Raw genomic sequence first — 16517 nt, 5'->3', positions numbered from 1 at the left:
AAGAAGCTACAAAAAATTGTGAAATCTAAGCAGAATGCAGCGCCAAAAATAGGGGACTGGAATGGTAAAGTTGGTGCATTCATGTTTAAGGAAGATTTCATGCGATTTTTCTATTATTCCGAATAAATCTTTACTCTAAAGATAACATGTTTTGAATTTCAAATTGATATGAAGAGATAATACCTGATTTTTATCCTTTTGTAGCTGCTCCATTATAGTAAACACTCTCTCTATTCCTAAGCTGATTCCAACCGCAGGAACTTGTTTTGTCCCAAACATCCCAATGAGATTGTCATAACGTCCACCAGCAGCAATCGAACCCACCTGCATGACAACTTCTTCAGCAAAAATATTGAGGGAATCGTACCTTAAGAAAATGCAACCATAATAAAGATGAAGGTGGTTGGGAGGAGAGGGTGCTAAGCACAGAAATAAAGCATATATATTTCTTTTTATTGACACTGGAACATCCAGACTAGCAGCTAAAACACTTTAGGCAGGACACAGCACTTTTAAGTTTTCATGTCTGTGTCAATTAAATAAGTAGTGAGGATGTCCCTGGTTAAACTGTCTGAAACAGGGAAGAAAGATATATCCACTAACCAAAAGCTCTACCAATTCTCATCCCTTCTCCAAAGCAAGTTAAGATATCTCATTCGTGATTCGCCACATAAACTAGATGTCATTGCAACGATTTTCATTTATCACCTAGTTAAAACTCAATTATTATTGAATTAAACTGTTAAATACTTTATTTCCCTGCTGTGTAATATTTCCAACCAAACATGACAAACATGTAAAGTATTTCTTCACGTAATAATAAAAATACCTGTGTAGCGCCTTTAAAAACAGCTTCAAATATGACTCCAGTATAGTAATCAAGGCCTCTTGCAAGACTCAAGTCAAAAATGACTTTGTCATCGCACTTAGACTTCTCCAAAGCTTTGAACAAAATCTCCAATTCATTCAATGCAAGCACGGCATCACTGTTCTTCAACAACTCACCGCCTTCCTGTTTTAGCTCATAAAATAATTCCATAGGTGATCCTCTTTGTTTAACAAAAGTTCCAATTTTATCTGCAGTCTCCTCGGTTAAACCTTTTTCTTCTACCTACATAAGTGACACAAACCAAAGTGATACAGTTAAATCTCATAAACGTTAAACCTACTTACCTACAACAGTTTCTTCAGAAAATAACAAACAAACTAAATCAGAAATGAAAAACAAATATAGAAAAAGTCGAACGTTATAAAACTTGCTTTCCTATCAATTCCTAGACAACTTGCTTTGAAGTTCTTCTCAGGCCAGCCATGAGAGACCAACCAAAACACCAGGATAAATAAAAGTTCAAGTTTGCACCACTGGAAGGAACCACAAAACCTTAAATCAGAACCAGATCCTCGTACTTACCATTTCTTTCTTTATCTGCTCAAATGTCTGCTTGTCTAACTTGTCAATACTTGAACAAATGGTTCTAAATTTTACTTGGGGCACCCCGCATATAGCCAGCATTCCATCAAGTAATTTCCGGTGGTTCAGCTTCACCTGAAAAGTCGATTACAAGTGATGCTAAACATGACATATATCTTACACAAATTTTAATTTCATTTGTACAACTACCAGGGAATTTAGCATGTCAAGGATTAGGAGCATAAGAAGTAAAACTATTTCTCAAAACCTACATATATTAGTGGGGAAAGCTTGCAAACACATCAAAACTAACCTCATAATCCCCAATATCTAGCTCATTTAGCAACTCCGTCAATATTTTTATGACCTCAAAATCTGGCCCCATTTTTTCAAATTGGCCAGCAATATCAAAGTCGCACTGATAGAATTCACGGTATCGTCCCCTAGAAGGATTGTCCCTACGATATACCTTTGCTATTTGATATCTCTTGAATGATGTTAAACCATTCATAGCAACAAACCGAGCAAATGGAACCGTCAGATCATAACGAAGTGAACAGAGTTCACCACCCTGCAAACATGTGAGAAAAACACTGAAACAATCCATTTGTAAATAAAGTGAGTTTGACGCTGTATTCCCGAAAAAAACATTAAGAAATTGTCATCAATTTTCTATAAATCAGTAAGGCTGATCTGTTCCTAAACAACTGTAGCAGGAGAAATCTGGAGTAATGACCATTATTTTCAACCTAAGAACTACTTTAGGGTTTGAGCCACATAAGGTAGGAAACTCTCAAGTACTTGGCAAGTTTTCTCGTTGTTTTACAATTCATTGGACAGAAAAAAACGTATAAATAGATGCGGTTTGAGCACCTCAAGTTGACAACAGGCAGGCAAACTTGGGGAGGGGCTGTTACGAGCACACCTGGTGAATAATTTCTAATCAGCAAATTGCAGGCTCACAGGTTAGGAGAGACTGAACCAAAACAATATTTTTCAATAATTTATTTTTCCCGGTCAAAATGCATGAGGTCCAAATTTTGTTGCTTCTATCAAAAAATTAAATCAAGGTCCAGGAGAGTTTGATTTTAAATTTCGTCAAAATTGTGGAAAACTGGTTTTAGCATAAAACGCACAACAATAAATTAGTGGTAGTGATTTTGTTTGTGAGATGTCCATCAGAGACAAGCAGCATACCTGATCAGCAAGGTCATAGATCAACTTTGAGTCTTCCCCGTACTTTCCCATAAGTGTCTCTCTCAACTCAAATGCAGGAGTGTCTAAGGCCGTGGCACCATGCCTTTTGAAAACCTCGCCTATAATTGAGAAGGCTTTCTCTCTGACAGACATCTGCTCTTTTGCAAAATCACGAGTGCCCTAAGTAAAATCACGAAAAAACTTTGTAAATTCATTCAAAACTACAATTCTCTTAAAAAGGGAACATATATAAACATATGAATCCAACAAGAAGGCATTAGTACGAGACGAACAAACTATATGTGCATAAATTATATGTTGGTTAATACAAAGATAAGATAAATTAGCTGCAGCATTAATACCTTCGGAAGTTTGGGAAGCCTTCGACTTTCATTGCTCTCCACAATTTCTCTGACTTTCTTCAAAAGTTCGTCAAAACCAGAATCTATTGGGTTCAACAGCAAATGGAAATCCTCAGCAAATTTATCCAAGTCATACTTTGTTGTTCCCCCGAGAAACCGCTCCTTAAAGAACTGCACGAGAGCATTGGTTCCTTTCCCCAGCTGCAGCTTCTTCTTTTTTTCACTTTTCTTGTCGATTTTGGTTCCATCCGCACTCGAAGAAACATTTATGCTCCCATTTTCTCCTAGATTTTTCTCAACAAACTCACTTGCTTCAAGAGCAATAAATGCAGAAACCCCCTCCCAAGCTACGACCTTTCTCACCATATCCAACAATTCATAAATTTTATGCAAGAACATAAGGTAATCTTTCTTTCTAAGTGCAGCCTGTGACAATGAACACAACTCTTCCAAAGAATCAGCACGTGGGCATTTAGTATCCAACATCTTAGACAAACGGGACGTCAAATCTTTATCAAATATCGAGTTGGCAACAATAAGCTCCAAACGGTGAAAACTAATATCCCCCAAATTCCAGAGAGACAAAGCCAACGAAGACAATGCAGTTGCCATGGCCTTCGATGAGCCAGCTCTAAAACCCGAGTTTAATTGGACTCTAGTTTTTGAATGTAATAATCGAGCAATTTCCCTAAAATTTCCATGCACTGAAGGAATCTCCGCCACCGCAGACTCCACGGGTTTCTTTGCGGAATTAACCAACTTGGAGCCGTTAAAGAATACTTTGAAATCCGCGGCCACAGCAACGTCATCCTTGGCGGAAGATCCGTCACCGGAATCAATCAAATTAAACGGTGAAACGTCAGCTCTCAGGGCCTCGCATGAAATGGCAGCAACGGCGTCAGCGACGGCCAATAAAGCAGAAGAGAGATAATCGATCAACGCAGAAACGCCATCGACTGCGGCTATGGAGTAATCAAATAGAGACGCGTTTTCAGAAACGACTCCTTCCAGTTTAAAATCGGAACCGATGACATCTTGTTCGATAAGTTGAAGTAGCCAAGCTGCGACGGGTGATGATGACGAAAAAGAATGTAGCACCTTGTTCAGGAGAAGAATTAAGGAAGCCCTAGATTCCTCGGGAGTAAAGTAAGGTGGAATCGAAACAGAAAAGTTAAAGGTGGAACTGGATTTGGAGGAACTTCTAGATAGGGCGGAGGAGTCGATTGCTACACGTGCGATGCCGCTCGCAACATCGAACACTGCGGAGGATGTGAGAGACGAACCCTTGCCGCCGAGCGCCACCAGTCGTGTACCCGCCACAGCCGCCATGGCTGCTAAAATTAGGAATTTTGTTTAAAAAACAAAAAAGAAGTTAAAGACTTCATGGGCTGCTGAGCCCAGTACTAACTGGGCTTACTGAAAATGGTTAAATTAATCATTAATATCCACGAATTAATTATTAATTTGATTATATTTTAGTTAATTGATGCAACCAACAGATTGTATACTACACCAACCCTCATAATAATTTCATATTTTACCTAAACTAATAATAGTGGGCACACAATATAAAGATTTTACGTAGAAATTAGATATAAAAAAAATTCAAAATTGCCTAATTAATTTTTTGCACTTAATCTAATATTTTCAAAATCAATTCAAAAGATGAAAACTAAGAAAATGAAAACAAAACGTGAAAAATTAAAGTTGAGGGAGTTTAGTTAGACCTAGTCACGGGCCTGGTTAGACCTGGACATGGCCACAGCCCTTGGTCAACGAGTTTGACTCAGAACCATGACCATAATAGATCAAACACGGTTTGATTATGACTGTTGTACCACGTTCAACCCTAGTCCTTATAAATACATTAAAAAAATCCGAATTCAACCTTAGTCCTTATAAATACATCTCATCACTTTCATTTTTTTTTCATACAATTCCCTTCCAATTCTCATCTCTAATTTTCATTTCAAACTTTATTTCTCTATTATCAAAATATTAATTATCGATTATTGTCGATTGTTCATTTATTTTTCTAATTACTTCAATTTTATTTTTATACAAATAATCGGTTCAAGTCATAGTGGTTAAGTCGGTTCAAGTCATAGTAGTAAGGGACAAGGGAAAGAACATCATGTCTGAGTTTGAGGATCGTGATTTTTCTTTATTCAATGTTGACAGTTATAATCTTGATTTTTTCAATGAGAAGCAACAAGAATAAGAGGCGGCCAAACAAACATATCATCATCAAAGTCAAGAAAGTTTGAGCAATCCAACGACGCTTAAAACTCGAGCGATGCTTCACCACACATCTAATATCTTCAGACTAATTAAAGAATTTATTAGTTTAAACAATAAAGTTTCTTTGTGTTTGGATATTTGGATTGACCGTTGACTTTTTTTTATGATTCTTTAGACTATACTACTGAAATGATTCCATTTAACCCATTGGCTTTGTTTATTAGAACTCATTTATATGATATTTATAATGAATATGACAACAAATATGGTAGACATATTATTCCACATTAACTACAATTCACTAGTAATACTTCTAAATTTACTAAAACACAACTTTTATTNCCGTATTAGTGCATTCCGACTATATTAAAATATTTGAAAAAATGAAATAAATATATAATTAAATGAATTCTTTTCAATTTCATTTTAAAATTCAAATTTGAATATGATGTCTCTTGAAAATATAAATACATTTAAGTGTATGTATTGGTTATATCATTTCATTTAATTTCAGTTATGATTTTAAATTTTGTGTTATTTTTATATATTTAGTTCTCACTACTCTCTAACATATTAAATAAAATATCTTTTTTTTTATATAACATTCTGTTTTTCAAATTTTTAAAAAAGTGTCATCATGAAGTTTCGGTATATCGATCGTGTGTAAATTTTTATCATTATTATTATGATCTTAATTAGAAATTTAATATAAATTTTTATCATGTTTTCAAAAATATTTAATATTTTTAACCAAAGTTTATTAATCTAATAAATGACCTTTTTTTTATAATTTTTGAATTATTTTTTTTAAATTTTGATAAAAAAAAAATAATATATGATTTTTTAAATATTTGTGTTTTTAAATTAATAACAGTTTCACTCAATCAAGAAAAAAAATTTATTTAAAAACAAAAAATTGTTATCTTTATTTTAGTGTTATCTCAAATGATATAAATATTTTTTATATAATAATTTTTTTATAATAATATTTAAATTTTAAATATGTTCATTATATTATATCAATAATTTAAAATAAGTATTCCAATGCTAAACTTTCTATCTTATCATAGTAGAGGCTTTTTAGCTAACTATTTTCTAAATAATTGGTGAAACTTGCGAGAATTTTCGATTATATCATAACTTAATTCCCAACCAAACCAAAATTATTAGGTAAATTACTCATTTTACACGACATCATCTTTTTTTAGCAGTTAGATGTTTTCTTATTTACTAAAATAACACTTACTTTGTACCATCCACAAAGCCAAAAAGAAAATGGCCAGAAAAGAAGCAGAAAAATCAAGAGAATGTAGTGTCAGGCATTCACAGTCGTCCTCTACATTCCATGGCGGAGAATCAAACTGAATAATTCCCTCAAATATTCGGTACTCTGTTGTGTTTTTCATCCCTTTGTAACACCTTTTAGTCATGACTTCTTCCTACTGTTTGTCTTGGAACAGAAACACCACATCACAAGCATTATTAGTTCACAATTCTCGCCTTTATATCCCAAGGCACAAATCTTGTGTTTTTTCAAGTGAAACTCAGTGCCCCGGAAAGGATTTTCTTGTTCTGGAGCATCAGATATCAAGATTAAGGAATCCCTTCACACTTTTGAAACGCCCTTTTGCGGCCTTATCCTCTTTTGCGGAATCGGAAAGTGGTGAAAATGGAGTTGTTGTACAAGGAAAAGGCCATCATCTCGAGGAAACAGCAAATTCAGAAGATGATTTGTCTGCAATGGCGCGGGCTTTCAATATATCTTCTAGAACAGCCTCTGCTATATCAGTGTGCATAGCCTTGGCGGCTCTTACTCTACCATTTTTCATGAGTTCTTTGGGGCATGGATTACAATTCAAGATTAAAGCTTTATCTTATGTCACCCTTTTGTTTGGATTTTACATGGCTTGGACTATTGGGGCTAATGATGTGGCCAATGCAATGGGAACTTCAGTTGGTTCAGGGGCGTTGACACTGCGGCCGGCGGTGGTTTTGGCAGCTGTGTTGGAGTTTTCCGGGGCGTTGCTGATGGATAGCCATGTCACAAGTACGATGCAGAAGGGGATTCTCGTTGCCAATGTTTTCCAAGGAAAGGATGCTTTACTCTTTGCTGGTTTGCTTTCTTGTTTGGCTGCTGCTGGTACTTGGCTGCAGGTGCACTTTAAATTGCAAATGTTTTGAATAGATAGTGTTGTTATTCAAAATTCATTAAAACAGATGCAGTTCATTTCAATTTCGGGTATATAATTAATTATATTTAGTTTCTTGTGATTTATATATTACATTATGTGTTATATGCTGATATCTCCATGAACATCTGCCATTGGTGTTATTACTTCCTGAGTAAAGCCAATAATATCAATCTTCACGCTGAAAGAAACTAAGAACTTCTGAGCGTAAGTACTCCCCCATGTGAGTTTCTAAGTTCGACTTTTCTACTCAGGTAGCATCGTACTATGGCTGGCCTGTCTCGACTACACATTGTGTTGTTGGATCCATGGTTGGATTTGGTCTTGCTTATGGAGGAACCAATGCTATCTTTTGGAGTTCACTGGCAAGGTAACTTCGTCATGGGTCATTTCACCTGTAGTCGGAGCATTGATGTCATTCCTGGTCTATAAATGCATTCGAAGGGTATGTTCATCTGTTGCACAAATCTTGATCACAAAGTAGCATTGTTACATAATTTTTTTCTGAAACTCTAACTCTCCTTAATATTTCTAGTTCGTTTACAGTGCTCCAAATCCAGGACAAGCAGCTGCTGCAGCTGCACCAATTGCTGTCTTTTTAGGAGTGAACGGCATTTCTTTTGCAGCATTCCCTCCCGGCAAGACCCTTTACATAGCTTTTGCTCAGGCCTTAGCCTGTGGTGCTGCAGCTGCATTTTTAGTCGACAGAATCACAAGAAAGCAATTAGGCCACCTCCTTGCCAAGTCTGCTAAAGCAGATTCAGAGCCAAAGGAGGAAACCCATCTCAGTAAAAATATTGGCTTTCTATCCGATATAGCTGGCCCTACAGGCACCCAATTAGAAATAGTTTATGGAGTATTTGGCTACATGCAGATTTATCAGCCTGCTTCATGTCATTTGCACATGGAGGAAATGATGTGTCCAATGCCATTGGCCCTTTGGCCGCGGATCTGTCAATTCGCCAAGGTGGCTTCAGTGGGACTGAGATTGTGATTCCTAATGATATTCTAGCATGGGGTGGATTTGGGATTGTTGCAGGGCTCGTGATTTGGGATACCGAGTTATCGCTACTATTGGGAAGAAAATTACAGAACTAACTCCAACTCGAGGATTTGCTGCTGAATTTGCGGCAGCATCCGTGGTTTTAGGGGCATCGAAACTGGGGCTCCCTATTTCTGCTACTCATACTCTGGTGGGGGCAGTGATGGCGGTAGGATTTGCTAGAGGGCTTAACAGTGTACGAGCTGAGACAGGTGAGAGAGATTGTCACTTCTTGGGCTGTGACAATTCCCCCTGGTGCAACATTTGCTGTCATTTACACTTGGATCTTGACCAAGGTTTTATCTTTTGTACTTTAACTGTATATTACAAGATTTTAAACATTTTGGGTTTATGGCACGCTGGAAAACTAAAAAGATTTGAATTATGTCGTCACCACTAACTATATCATTCCTTTGATGTTCAATCTAAAATTTCCCTTATTTTCATCTTGTTTGATTCCAATTCTTTTACATATGCATCCAATACAAGTTTGAAGGAAACTATTACAGAAGAAATACCGAAGGGATCATTACACAAATACCGCGGTGCTCTTTGTTCTGAGTATCAAGCCAGCAAAAGAGATTTATGGAGATATCTCTTGTATAGAATTTAGACTTGGCTCCCATTCAGGCTCCTTCCATTTCGGCCTTTGGATTGGTGGTACAAATGGTCTCCTCTTTCTCACATTTTTTTTGACGACACTACTTGACCAAGTGTCTTTACAGATATAAAAGTCCCTAGCAGAACCTATTGATTCTTCTAACCAATCATCTCCAACATCTTCAACCTCTTTCCATTTCAAGATTGACACGCTACTCCCATCAGTTTCATTAATTCTCTCTTTTTGTGAGAATCTACGCTTCAATTTCTCCACGGTAGTAGACCGAATCACATAGTATTTATGCCCGGGTAACAGCATATCATCAGCTGATAAAAGGGATTCATAGGGACGCTTGAAGACGCTAGGCCTAGTAATACACATACCTGGATATTTCTGAATCACAGTCGAGGCAGAGACTGCACTTTGATACATTTCTATTCGACCACCAGCATGAACTATTCGAACGGAAAGAGCTTTGAGTTGCGTGCTTGCGCTGAATGAAATAGTTTCATCTTGCAGCTCCTCTCTTCTTTTGGAATTGTTTTCTTTGACGGAACTAGCCCATAAACACGAGAACATCTCTTCAGCATCACGAAGGTCCTTGCAGAATTTTGTGCATAGTGCATGCTTATAATAATTAAAGTCGGGAACTTTCTTGGGCCTCTAGGATCTTGAAACTAGTAAAGCTTTGTTGATGGCAAAAATCCCTTTTGTTTTTTTCTTGAAGGGCTATGCTTATTCAGAATTTTATCGAAGGGTCCAATGACAAGTCCAAATCTCAGAGCTGACAAAGAATATCAGACAAGAAAGTAGTTTCTCGGTTTCTCCGCCTACGTTGATAACAAAAATCAGGAATCAAACTTACAAAAGCATCCACGATGTTGCTAAAAATAACCTGGGATGTCACTTCTTTGCCAGGTTTGCAAACACATTCGAGTGTTGATATCGTAATCCCAAAGCCCTGATAATACCTGCCGTTCCAGCTTCTTCTTTCTTCCACTAATCCAGTTGTTATGAAGGATGAGACAACCTTTATCCGTGCATATATTCTTTATATCTTTTTCCTCCCAGAGGCCTCCATATGCACCATTTGGAAAGAGGTCTCTGTTCAAGAAATGAACCAACAAATTTGTTTCAGGCTCCACGCATTGGTTATCATCTAATCTGTTGGACCCACCTTCACCGCATAATGTGTCGTAGAAACTCGGTTGTTCAGAGAAATTGGAGTTAGCTGCATGCTTCACTACCTTCTCCAATGCCTTGATGGTAATAGTGTCCGAATGAGAATAATAGAAACCAGAGTTAAGGCGTCGAGGTAAGTTTATCGGCCCTGCAAGAAGATAACATGTTTGAATGGCTAAGAAACATAAGATTCGGATCTCTCAAGTTCATTTTTCCATTATTCCGTTACCTGCAGTGTTATATTCATCGGACTGGACCACAAGAACAGCGGGACCAAAAGACCTGAGATAGGGCAATGGATTCTCAAACCAGTACACATCCACATCGCTTAAAAGCACATTATAACCAAGCTTTAATATCTGTAAAACCATTCTTGACTTGACTTTTGTTACTTTCTGAAAACATTCGGTCCCAAAATGGCAGTCATCGAAGCTGATGTTGGTTGGAGGATTTAAAAACTTGATCACTGGGAGGCCCTAGCATTGTATGCATAAGAAAATGTCAATATAACAAGGTATACTCTCATGGAAACGAGTCTCATAAAAGTTCAAGACAACTAAAGCCCAAGAAGTTAATTGGATTTCTAATATTCCTGAGCATAAAACTTTCTTTCGAGGTATAGATATTAATTGAAGGTCACCTGCATGATGGAGAACTCGTATATTTCAGTGTCCAGAGCACAGACCAAGAAATTTGACAATTGGAGGTGGCGAAGCCTGCATACCCAGCTCATTAGCATATCTTTGTAACTATATCCAGCAACACCTAGTACAATTGTCTTGTTCTGATCAGCACGAATTGACAGAAGATTTTCAAGAGAGAATGACAGTGTAATTGGGTTCCACAATCTTGACTGCTCATTCGCTAGGCGTCCTTCAGTTTCTTCGAGTGATTTTATTGAATCAAGACAACCCTGTTTTTCCTCTTCCATTGGAGACAGAGATACGCCTTTTTTCCACAAGTTCAATGATCGTTTATAACCCGGTTTATAAGCGATGTGTTGGTTTTTATTAACAAAAAGATAGTGTCCTCCGTACTCAAATAGCATGAGCACACCTGAATAGTTAGCTTTGCGAAAAGAAAATGATCCATAAAGCATTCCCAGAAGGGAATTGCCGTTTAGTTCCCAACTTCTACTCAATATGCAACTTTCTTGGTGAAGGTCGTGGAGGTAAAAACTTGAAATAGTCGAACTAGCATCGATTACAAGCCTAAAATCAGAGTTCATGGCCTCGGTAACGAGCCATTGATTGTGGAGTCCTTTGCCATACAAAAACGGGGGTAGGATGCCCTTGTGAAGAGGCAAATCACCATTATTCCATGCGATAATCATTCCTTCTCCAAATAGCTTTCCACACGATCTCTGAGAAAGAAACTCCTGCAACTGATGAATAACGATAAAACATTAGCATAAATCCCTCATGCCTGATCAAGACCAAAAATGAACCCAATTTCCTCATACCTTTTTTATTCCAATATGTTTACCATCATCTGTCAGCCACCTTCTCCCACTGGAATCCAAATGAAAAGGGAAATGGGAAATATTTTGTGTTGCGGCAATGAGGAGCCAGTCTTCGTCGAGCTTGTGGGCATAATTCAAAGTGGAAACAAAGTCCGATAAGATAATTGTATCAGGATCTACCAGTACAGAAACATCTGATGATGATGCCAGGGATCTCGCAACCATGGAATGAAAAAATGGTGTACCCAGGAACCTATACAGAATAAAGGACAGGTTTTGAGCAAGTTGCACATTATCTTAGGAAAATCAGAGATGATTATCAACGCATTGTTTCGGAGAATATTAAAATCCAGAATTTCGACTTATAACTAGAACTTTAAAATCCTAAAGATCCATATTTAGTATTTACGCCTATTGTAACCCAAATTATAACCTCAGAGTCAAAAGAAACATCTTTCTTGCCTTCCACCCCTAGAGTTTAATCATTTTTCACTCATGTCTGGAACTAGTAGAACACAGGTCCTACATCATGGAAAAACACATGCTCCATTTCAGAATTATAATTTTGGCGCAGCATATTACGCATCATACTTTTAGCCCGAATTACTATCATCAAAACAAGATTTCGTTCTTTATAAGGTTAAAACAATCAGACATTCCGAAACGTGACTGACCCACAAGAATTCAAGTTATTTAAAGAAAAAAAAAAACAAATTAACAACTCCAAACCATATCACAAGAACCTTAATCAATATCTCAACTCGGGAAAAAAAACAAGCAGACTCACGTGAAGTCAATGTTAGGCTCCACTAAGACTCTGGATCCCAATGATTCCCCCAGGGAGAAAACAGAAGGATCTTGGCTGAAAAGAACAACATCAATATTTTCAGATAAACCCAGCCATGATCTCACAGCAAGAGTCTGCCTTTCACCTATTAAACCAGTGAAAGCCCGCGGTGCAGTATAAAGAGTAATCTTGGGGCCGTCGTAAAAAACCTTCTGTTTCTTGGGCAACAACAGGGTAGCATAGAAGGATACACAGATCAAGAAAATCCCACAAAGCCAAACAAGCCACAGCCCACTTTTCAAAGCCTGCGATATCAGAAAAACTCAACATTTTACCACCACACAACGTGAACTTAATCAAAACCAAGGGAGCTGTAAAGTTTGAGTCTTTTTCACCTTCTTGTAGTAGAAACTGGAGAAGAGTATAGAAAAGCGAGCTTCCATTACTGTTGCTTTTTAGAAATGTATGAATGAAGTGAAGCGAGATTGCTCTTCCTAACACAGCTTTTACGTGTTTATTCAACGGAAAATGGGTAATAGGGGAGAGTGGAAACGCCACAGCCTCCACCTTTAGCCACCAAAAATGCCGCTCAAAGCATGCGACCTATCATCCCTATGTGGGGATCGTTTTTTCANAGATTTATTTATTTATTTTTTATTATGTAAATTAGTATTTGATCTCTTTCATGTCTACTCACATTATAATATGTTATTTTTAATTAAATGATTTAGATTTTTTTTATTTATCTTTTCTTACGTCAATTAAATTAATTAAAATTTAAAAATAGTTCATTGTTGAATTATGAATTTTCTTTGGTGTCTTATTAATTTTTTTTTCATGTCCTCGTTATTTATTTTTGTGACTTTGTCTATCACTTATTAGTTTAAAAAATATTTTTGCAAAAAAAAAAAATTTCTTTAATAAAATATGGTTAAAAACTTTATTGTGATATACCATTTTTATAAAAAAAAAATTCTAATTTTTAAATCTCTTTAATTGTTACAGTTTGCTAGAATTTATGTGTTTAAATAAAAAAAATTTGAACAAATATTTTTTGTGGTTTATATTTATAAATTATTTGAATAAAACACGGTAAAAGATCGTTGTGATTAGACCTTTCAATTTGGGTTGGGTTTGTCTATTTGGCTCACATCGCCAAATAATTTAAGTATGTTGGGTTGAAATTTTGTCAACTTATTTAAAGGTGAGACTAAATGAGCCCGGACGAATTTGTATTAAATATCAATATATCTATTATTATCGCTTTTCAATCATGAATTTCTCATATAAAGGGAAGATTATCATCTTGATTTTAAAATTATGATGTTACTATTAATTGCTTGCTTTTATTGTTGTCTACCCATATTACAATATATTATTTTTAATCCAATGATTTATTTTTTTATTTATCTTTTCATTATGCCAATTCAATTAATTAAAGTTTAGAAATAGTTCATTGTTGAATTATGAATNTGTTGAATTGTGAATTTTTTTTGATGCCTTATTAAAATTTTTTTCATGTCCTTGTCNAATTTTTTTTCATGTCCTTGTTATTTTATTTTATTTTTTGTGATATTGACTATAACTTACGAGTTAAAAAAATATTTTTTTGCAAAGGTTTATATTTAAAATTACTTTAATAAAATACGGTTAAAAAATTTATTATAATATACCATTTTTATAAAAAAAAAATTTTAATTTTTAAATCTCTTTACTTATAACCGCTGGCTAGAATTTACGTCTTTAAATAAAAAAAATTTTAACCAACATTTTTTGGCGGTTTATATTTATAAATTATTTGAATAAAACAAGGTAAATGATCGTTGTGATTAGACTCATCAATTTGAGTTGGGTCCGTCGATTGGCCCACACCACCAAACAATTTAAATGGGTTGGGTTGAAATTTTGTCAATCCATTTAAAGGTCGGCCTAAATGAGCTCACATGGATTTATATTAAATATCTATATATCTAATATTGTCGATTTTCAATTACGAATTCCTCATGTAAAAGGGAGAATATCATCTTGATTTTAAAATTAAGATGTTAGTATATTGTCCATAAATTGTAGGTTGTTCAGATATTTTGATAGTCACTGAAAATCGAGTGTCAAAGTTGACATTTGAAATGTGTTTTTGGATTCCTGACAATATGTTTGTCAACATATTATTTTTAAGTTATTTTTATCAGTATCATGAATAATAAACATGTTTATTGAAATAAATAAGTATTATCATATCTTTAAATTAATATCTACTTTCATGTTTGACATGCTCTGAGTCTTAGCAAGATGTGAAACAGTAGATTCAAGCAAACGAATACACAAAGTATGGGCGAAACCAAAATTATGTGGTAACAAGAATTAAAATATAAACCAATAAATTTTTAATGAATTTATCGATGTTAAGATGCATAACAAATCTTATATCATAATATATAAAATTTCAAACTTATAAATGAAATAAATCATACATATATGAAATATACAAAATTTTATTACATATACAATCAAGTAATTTATTTTAATTGTATTTTATTCTACAAGAATTCTTGTCAAACTCAGTGATTGTGGATTTAACATCTATTAAATCAGAAAACTAAATAGCGTGTCAATTAAACTAATTGAGTAATCACATATTCTTGAATTTCTTAATTAATTTTTTATCTTGATAATTTGTTTCATTTAATATTTTAAATTATAAGACACTGTTACTATAACTAAAGACACATTTTTTTTAAATGTTCATAAGGACTCAATCACTGACTCATATGAAAAAACATTTATCGACATACTATATAAAAAACATTCTAATTAATTCGGCACATTTGCTGAAAATTTTATAATTAATTAAGAAAAATTCATTTACAATAATCATATTTAATTTTTTTGGACTAACACCATTTATTTTTTAAGATATTCATCGCAATTCTTTATTTGTATGTTAATCTTTAAATCTGAATTATGATGTATATTGTTTTTCTAAAAGTTCTTAAATAATGATTTAATACATTTATTCGACACTTCAATATTAACATTTTAAAATATATTAATTTTATATTGTTTGTGTGCAACACTTCTAATAAAAATTCAATAAAAAATCTAAAAATGAATTAGGGAGAACATAAAAAATTACACAATTAATCAAAAGACATAAAATAAAACTAAATAATTGTCTATTACCTATAAACTACTAATAACGACTTCTAAAGATTGAAGTTGGTGAGAGTGGAGGCCACTATGTACTAAAAAAATAAAAAGTTAATGCTTGAATGAGTCACACTGCAAAGTTAGTTAAATAAAAACGAAGGACAAAGTGTGTTAATAAAAATATTATAATAGGACTAAGTTGAATGAGACTCATATATATAAGTATCTCACTTGGTCTCACCTTATGTTTTGTCACTGTACAAAGCGAAAGTTTATGCACTGTAGTGTTCTACATTTTCTTAATTTTTCTTTTGATTTCAAATTTAATTTCATCATCTATTGGTCTTTAAAATATTCTGATTTTTTTATTTTAAAATATAAATTTTCAAATAAATGAAAAATGATTTTTTTTTCATACTACTTATGTAGAATATCAAGTATATATTCTATTTAAATGTCTTATAAATTCATATGATATAGTAAAAGGTTATTTGCATAAACTTATTTGTTGAGTGCAATAATTGATCATGTTGGGTAGAGTAATTAAAATGTTGTGCTTCAACTGTTGTATTATTTAAAATATTTGATTTGCGCTGTTACCATAACCTATAGGTTTTGATAAAACAGTAAACGCTTGAGCCTACAATTGGTATCAGAGCCAAGATCGCGACTTTGATTTTCATTGATTGCAATTGGTGCAATTATTAGGAGATAGATTGTTTGGTACAATAATTGTCCACGATGGGTAGGCGCTTGAGCTGTTGTATGATTTAATTAAAGATTTGACTTGCATAGTTAACATCATTTATAACTTTTAGTAAAGCGACAAACGTTCGATCCTATATTATTCGATTGTAAAGCTAGAAGAAACAGGTTGCATCAACTTTTAGTTTTGA

General features: G+C 34.5%; 2 protein-coding genes and 1 pseudogene across 5 annotated transcripts; 1 reads left to right on the top strand and 2 right to left on the bottom strand.

The window, feature by feature from the left end:
• Window positions 1-135: 135 nt before the first annotated feature.
• On the bottom strand, window positions 136-4349 carry LOC140982861 (histidine--tRNA ligase, cytoplasmic-like). The gene is made up of 6 exons (XM_073449628.1): window positions 2971-4349; window positions 2609-2788; window positions 1725-1982; window positions 1412-1546; window positions 830-1111; window positions 136-324 (listed from the first exon to the last, which is right to left on the bottom strand). The coding sequence occupies exons 1-6, from the start codon at window positions 4297-4299 to the stop codon at window positions 136-138; spliced, it is 2373 nt and encodes a 790-aa protein (XP_073305729.1). The 5' UTR covers window positions 4300-4349.
• Window positions 4350-6475: 2126 nt separating this feature from the next.
• On the top strand, window positions 6476-8888 carry LOC140983027 (inorganic phosphate transporter 2-1, chloroplastic-like; annotated as a pseudogene).
• On the bottom strand, window positions 8862-13071 carry LOC140983026 (beta-arabinofuranosyltransferase RAY1). 4 transcript variants are annotated; one of them, XM_073449885.1, is made up of 7 exons: window positions 12870-13071; window positions 12684-12779; window positions 12475-12549; window positions 11688-11940; window positions 10866-11609; window positions 10455-10701; window positions 8862-10373 (listed from the first exon to the last, which is right to left on the bottom strand). In XM_073449885.1, the coding sequence occupies exons 2-7, from the start codon at window positions 12713-12715 to the stop codon at window positions 9928-9930; spliced, it is 1797 nt and encodes a 598-aa protein (XP_073305986.1). In that variant the 5' UTR covers window positions 12716-12779; window positions 12870-13071; the 3' UTR covers window positions 8862-9927. The 4 variants fall into 4 exon arrangements, with proteins under 4 accessions (XP_073305986.1, XP_073305985.1, XP_073305987.1 ...); XM_073449884.1 differs by having other exon boundaries at window positions 12475-12779; XM_073449886.1 differs by lacking the exons at window positions 12475-12549; window positions 12684-12779; window positions 12870-13071 and adding an exon at window positions 12121-12197.
• Window positions 13072-16517: the final 3446 nt, after the last annotated feature.

The sequence above is a fragment of the Primulina huaijiensis genome, chromosome 8 (assembly GCF_012295235.1).
Source record: "Primulina huaijiensis isolate GDHJ02 chromosome 8, ASM1229523v2, whole genome shotgun sequence".
NCBI lineage: Eukaryota > Viridiplantae > Streptophyta > Magnoliopsida > Lamiales > Gesneriaceae > Primulina > Primulina huaijiensis.
This window is presented reverse-complemented; position numbering and strand designations above follow the sequence as displayed.

Bases quoted from the DNA above. Each gene is read 5' to 3' on its own strand.
- LOC140983026 (XM_073449884.1), bottom strand. From the start codon at position 12,917: ATGGAAGCTCGCTTTTCTATACTCTTCTCCAGTTTCTACTACAAGAAG. The intron at 10,702-10,865 runs GTGACCTTCAAT...ATACAATGCTAG, and splicing joins ACGAGTTCTCCATCATGCAG to GGCCTCCCAGTGATCAAGTT. The intron at 10,374-10,454 runs GTAACGGAATAA...ATCTTCTTGCAG, and splicing joins CGATGAATATAACACTGCAG to GGCCGATAAACTTACCTCGA.
- LOC140982861 (XM_073449628.1), bottom strand. From the start codon at position 4,299: ATGGCGGCTGTGGCGGGTACACGACTGGTGGCGCTCGGCGGCAAGGGT. The intron at 1,983-2,608 runs GTATGCTGCTTG...ACATGTTTGCAG, and splicing joins TCTATGACCTTGCTGATCAG to GGTGGTGAACTCTGTTCACT. The intron at 1,547-1,724 runs GTTAGTTTTGAT...TCGACTTTTCAG, and splicing joins TAGATATTGGGGATTATGAG to GTGAAGCTGAACCACCGGAA.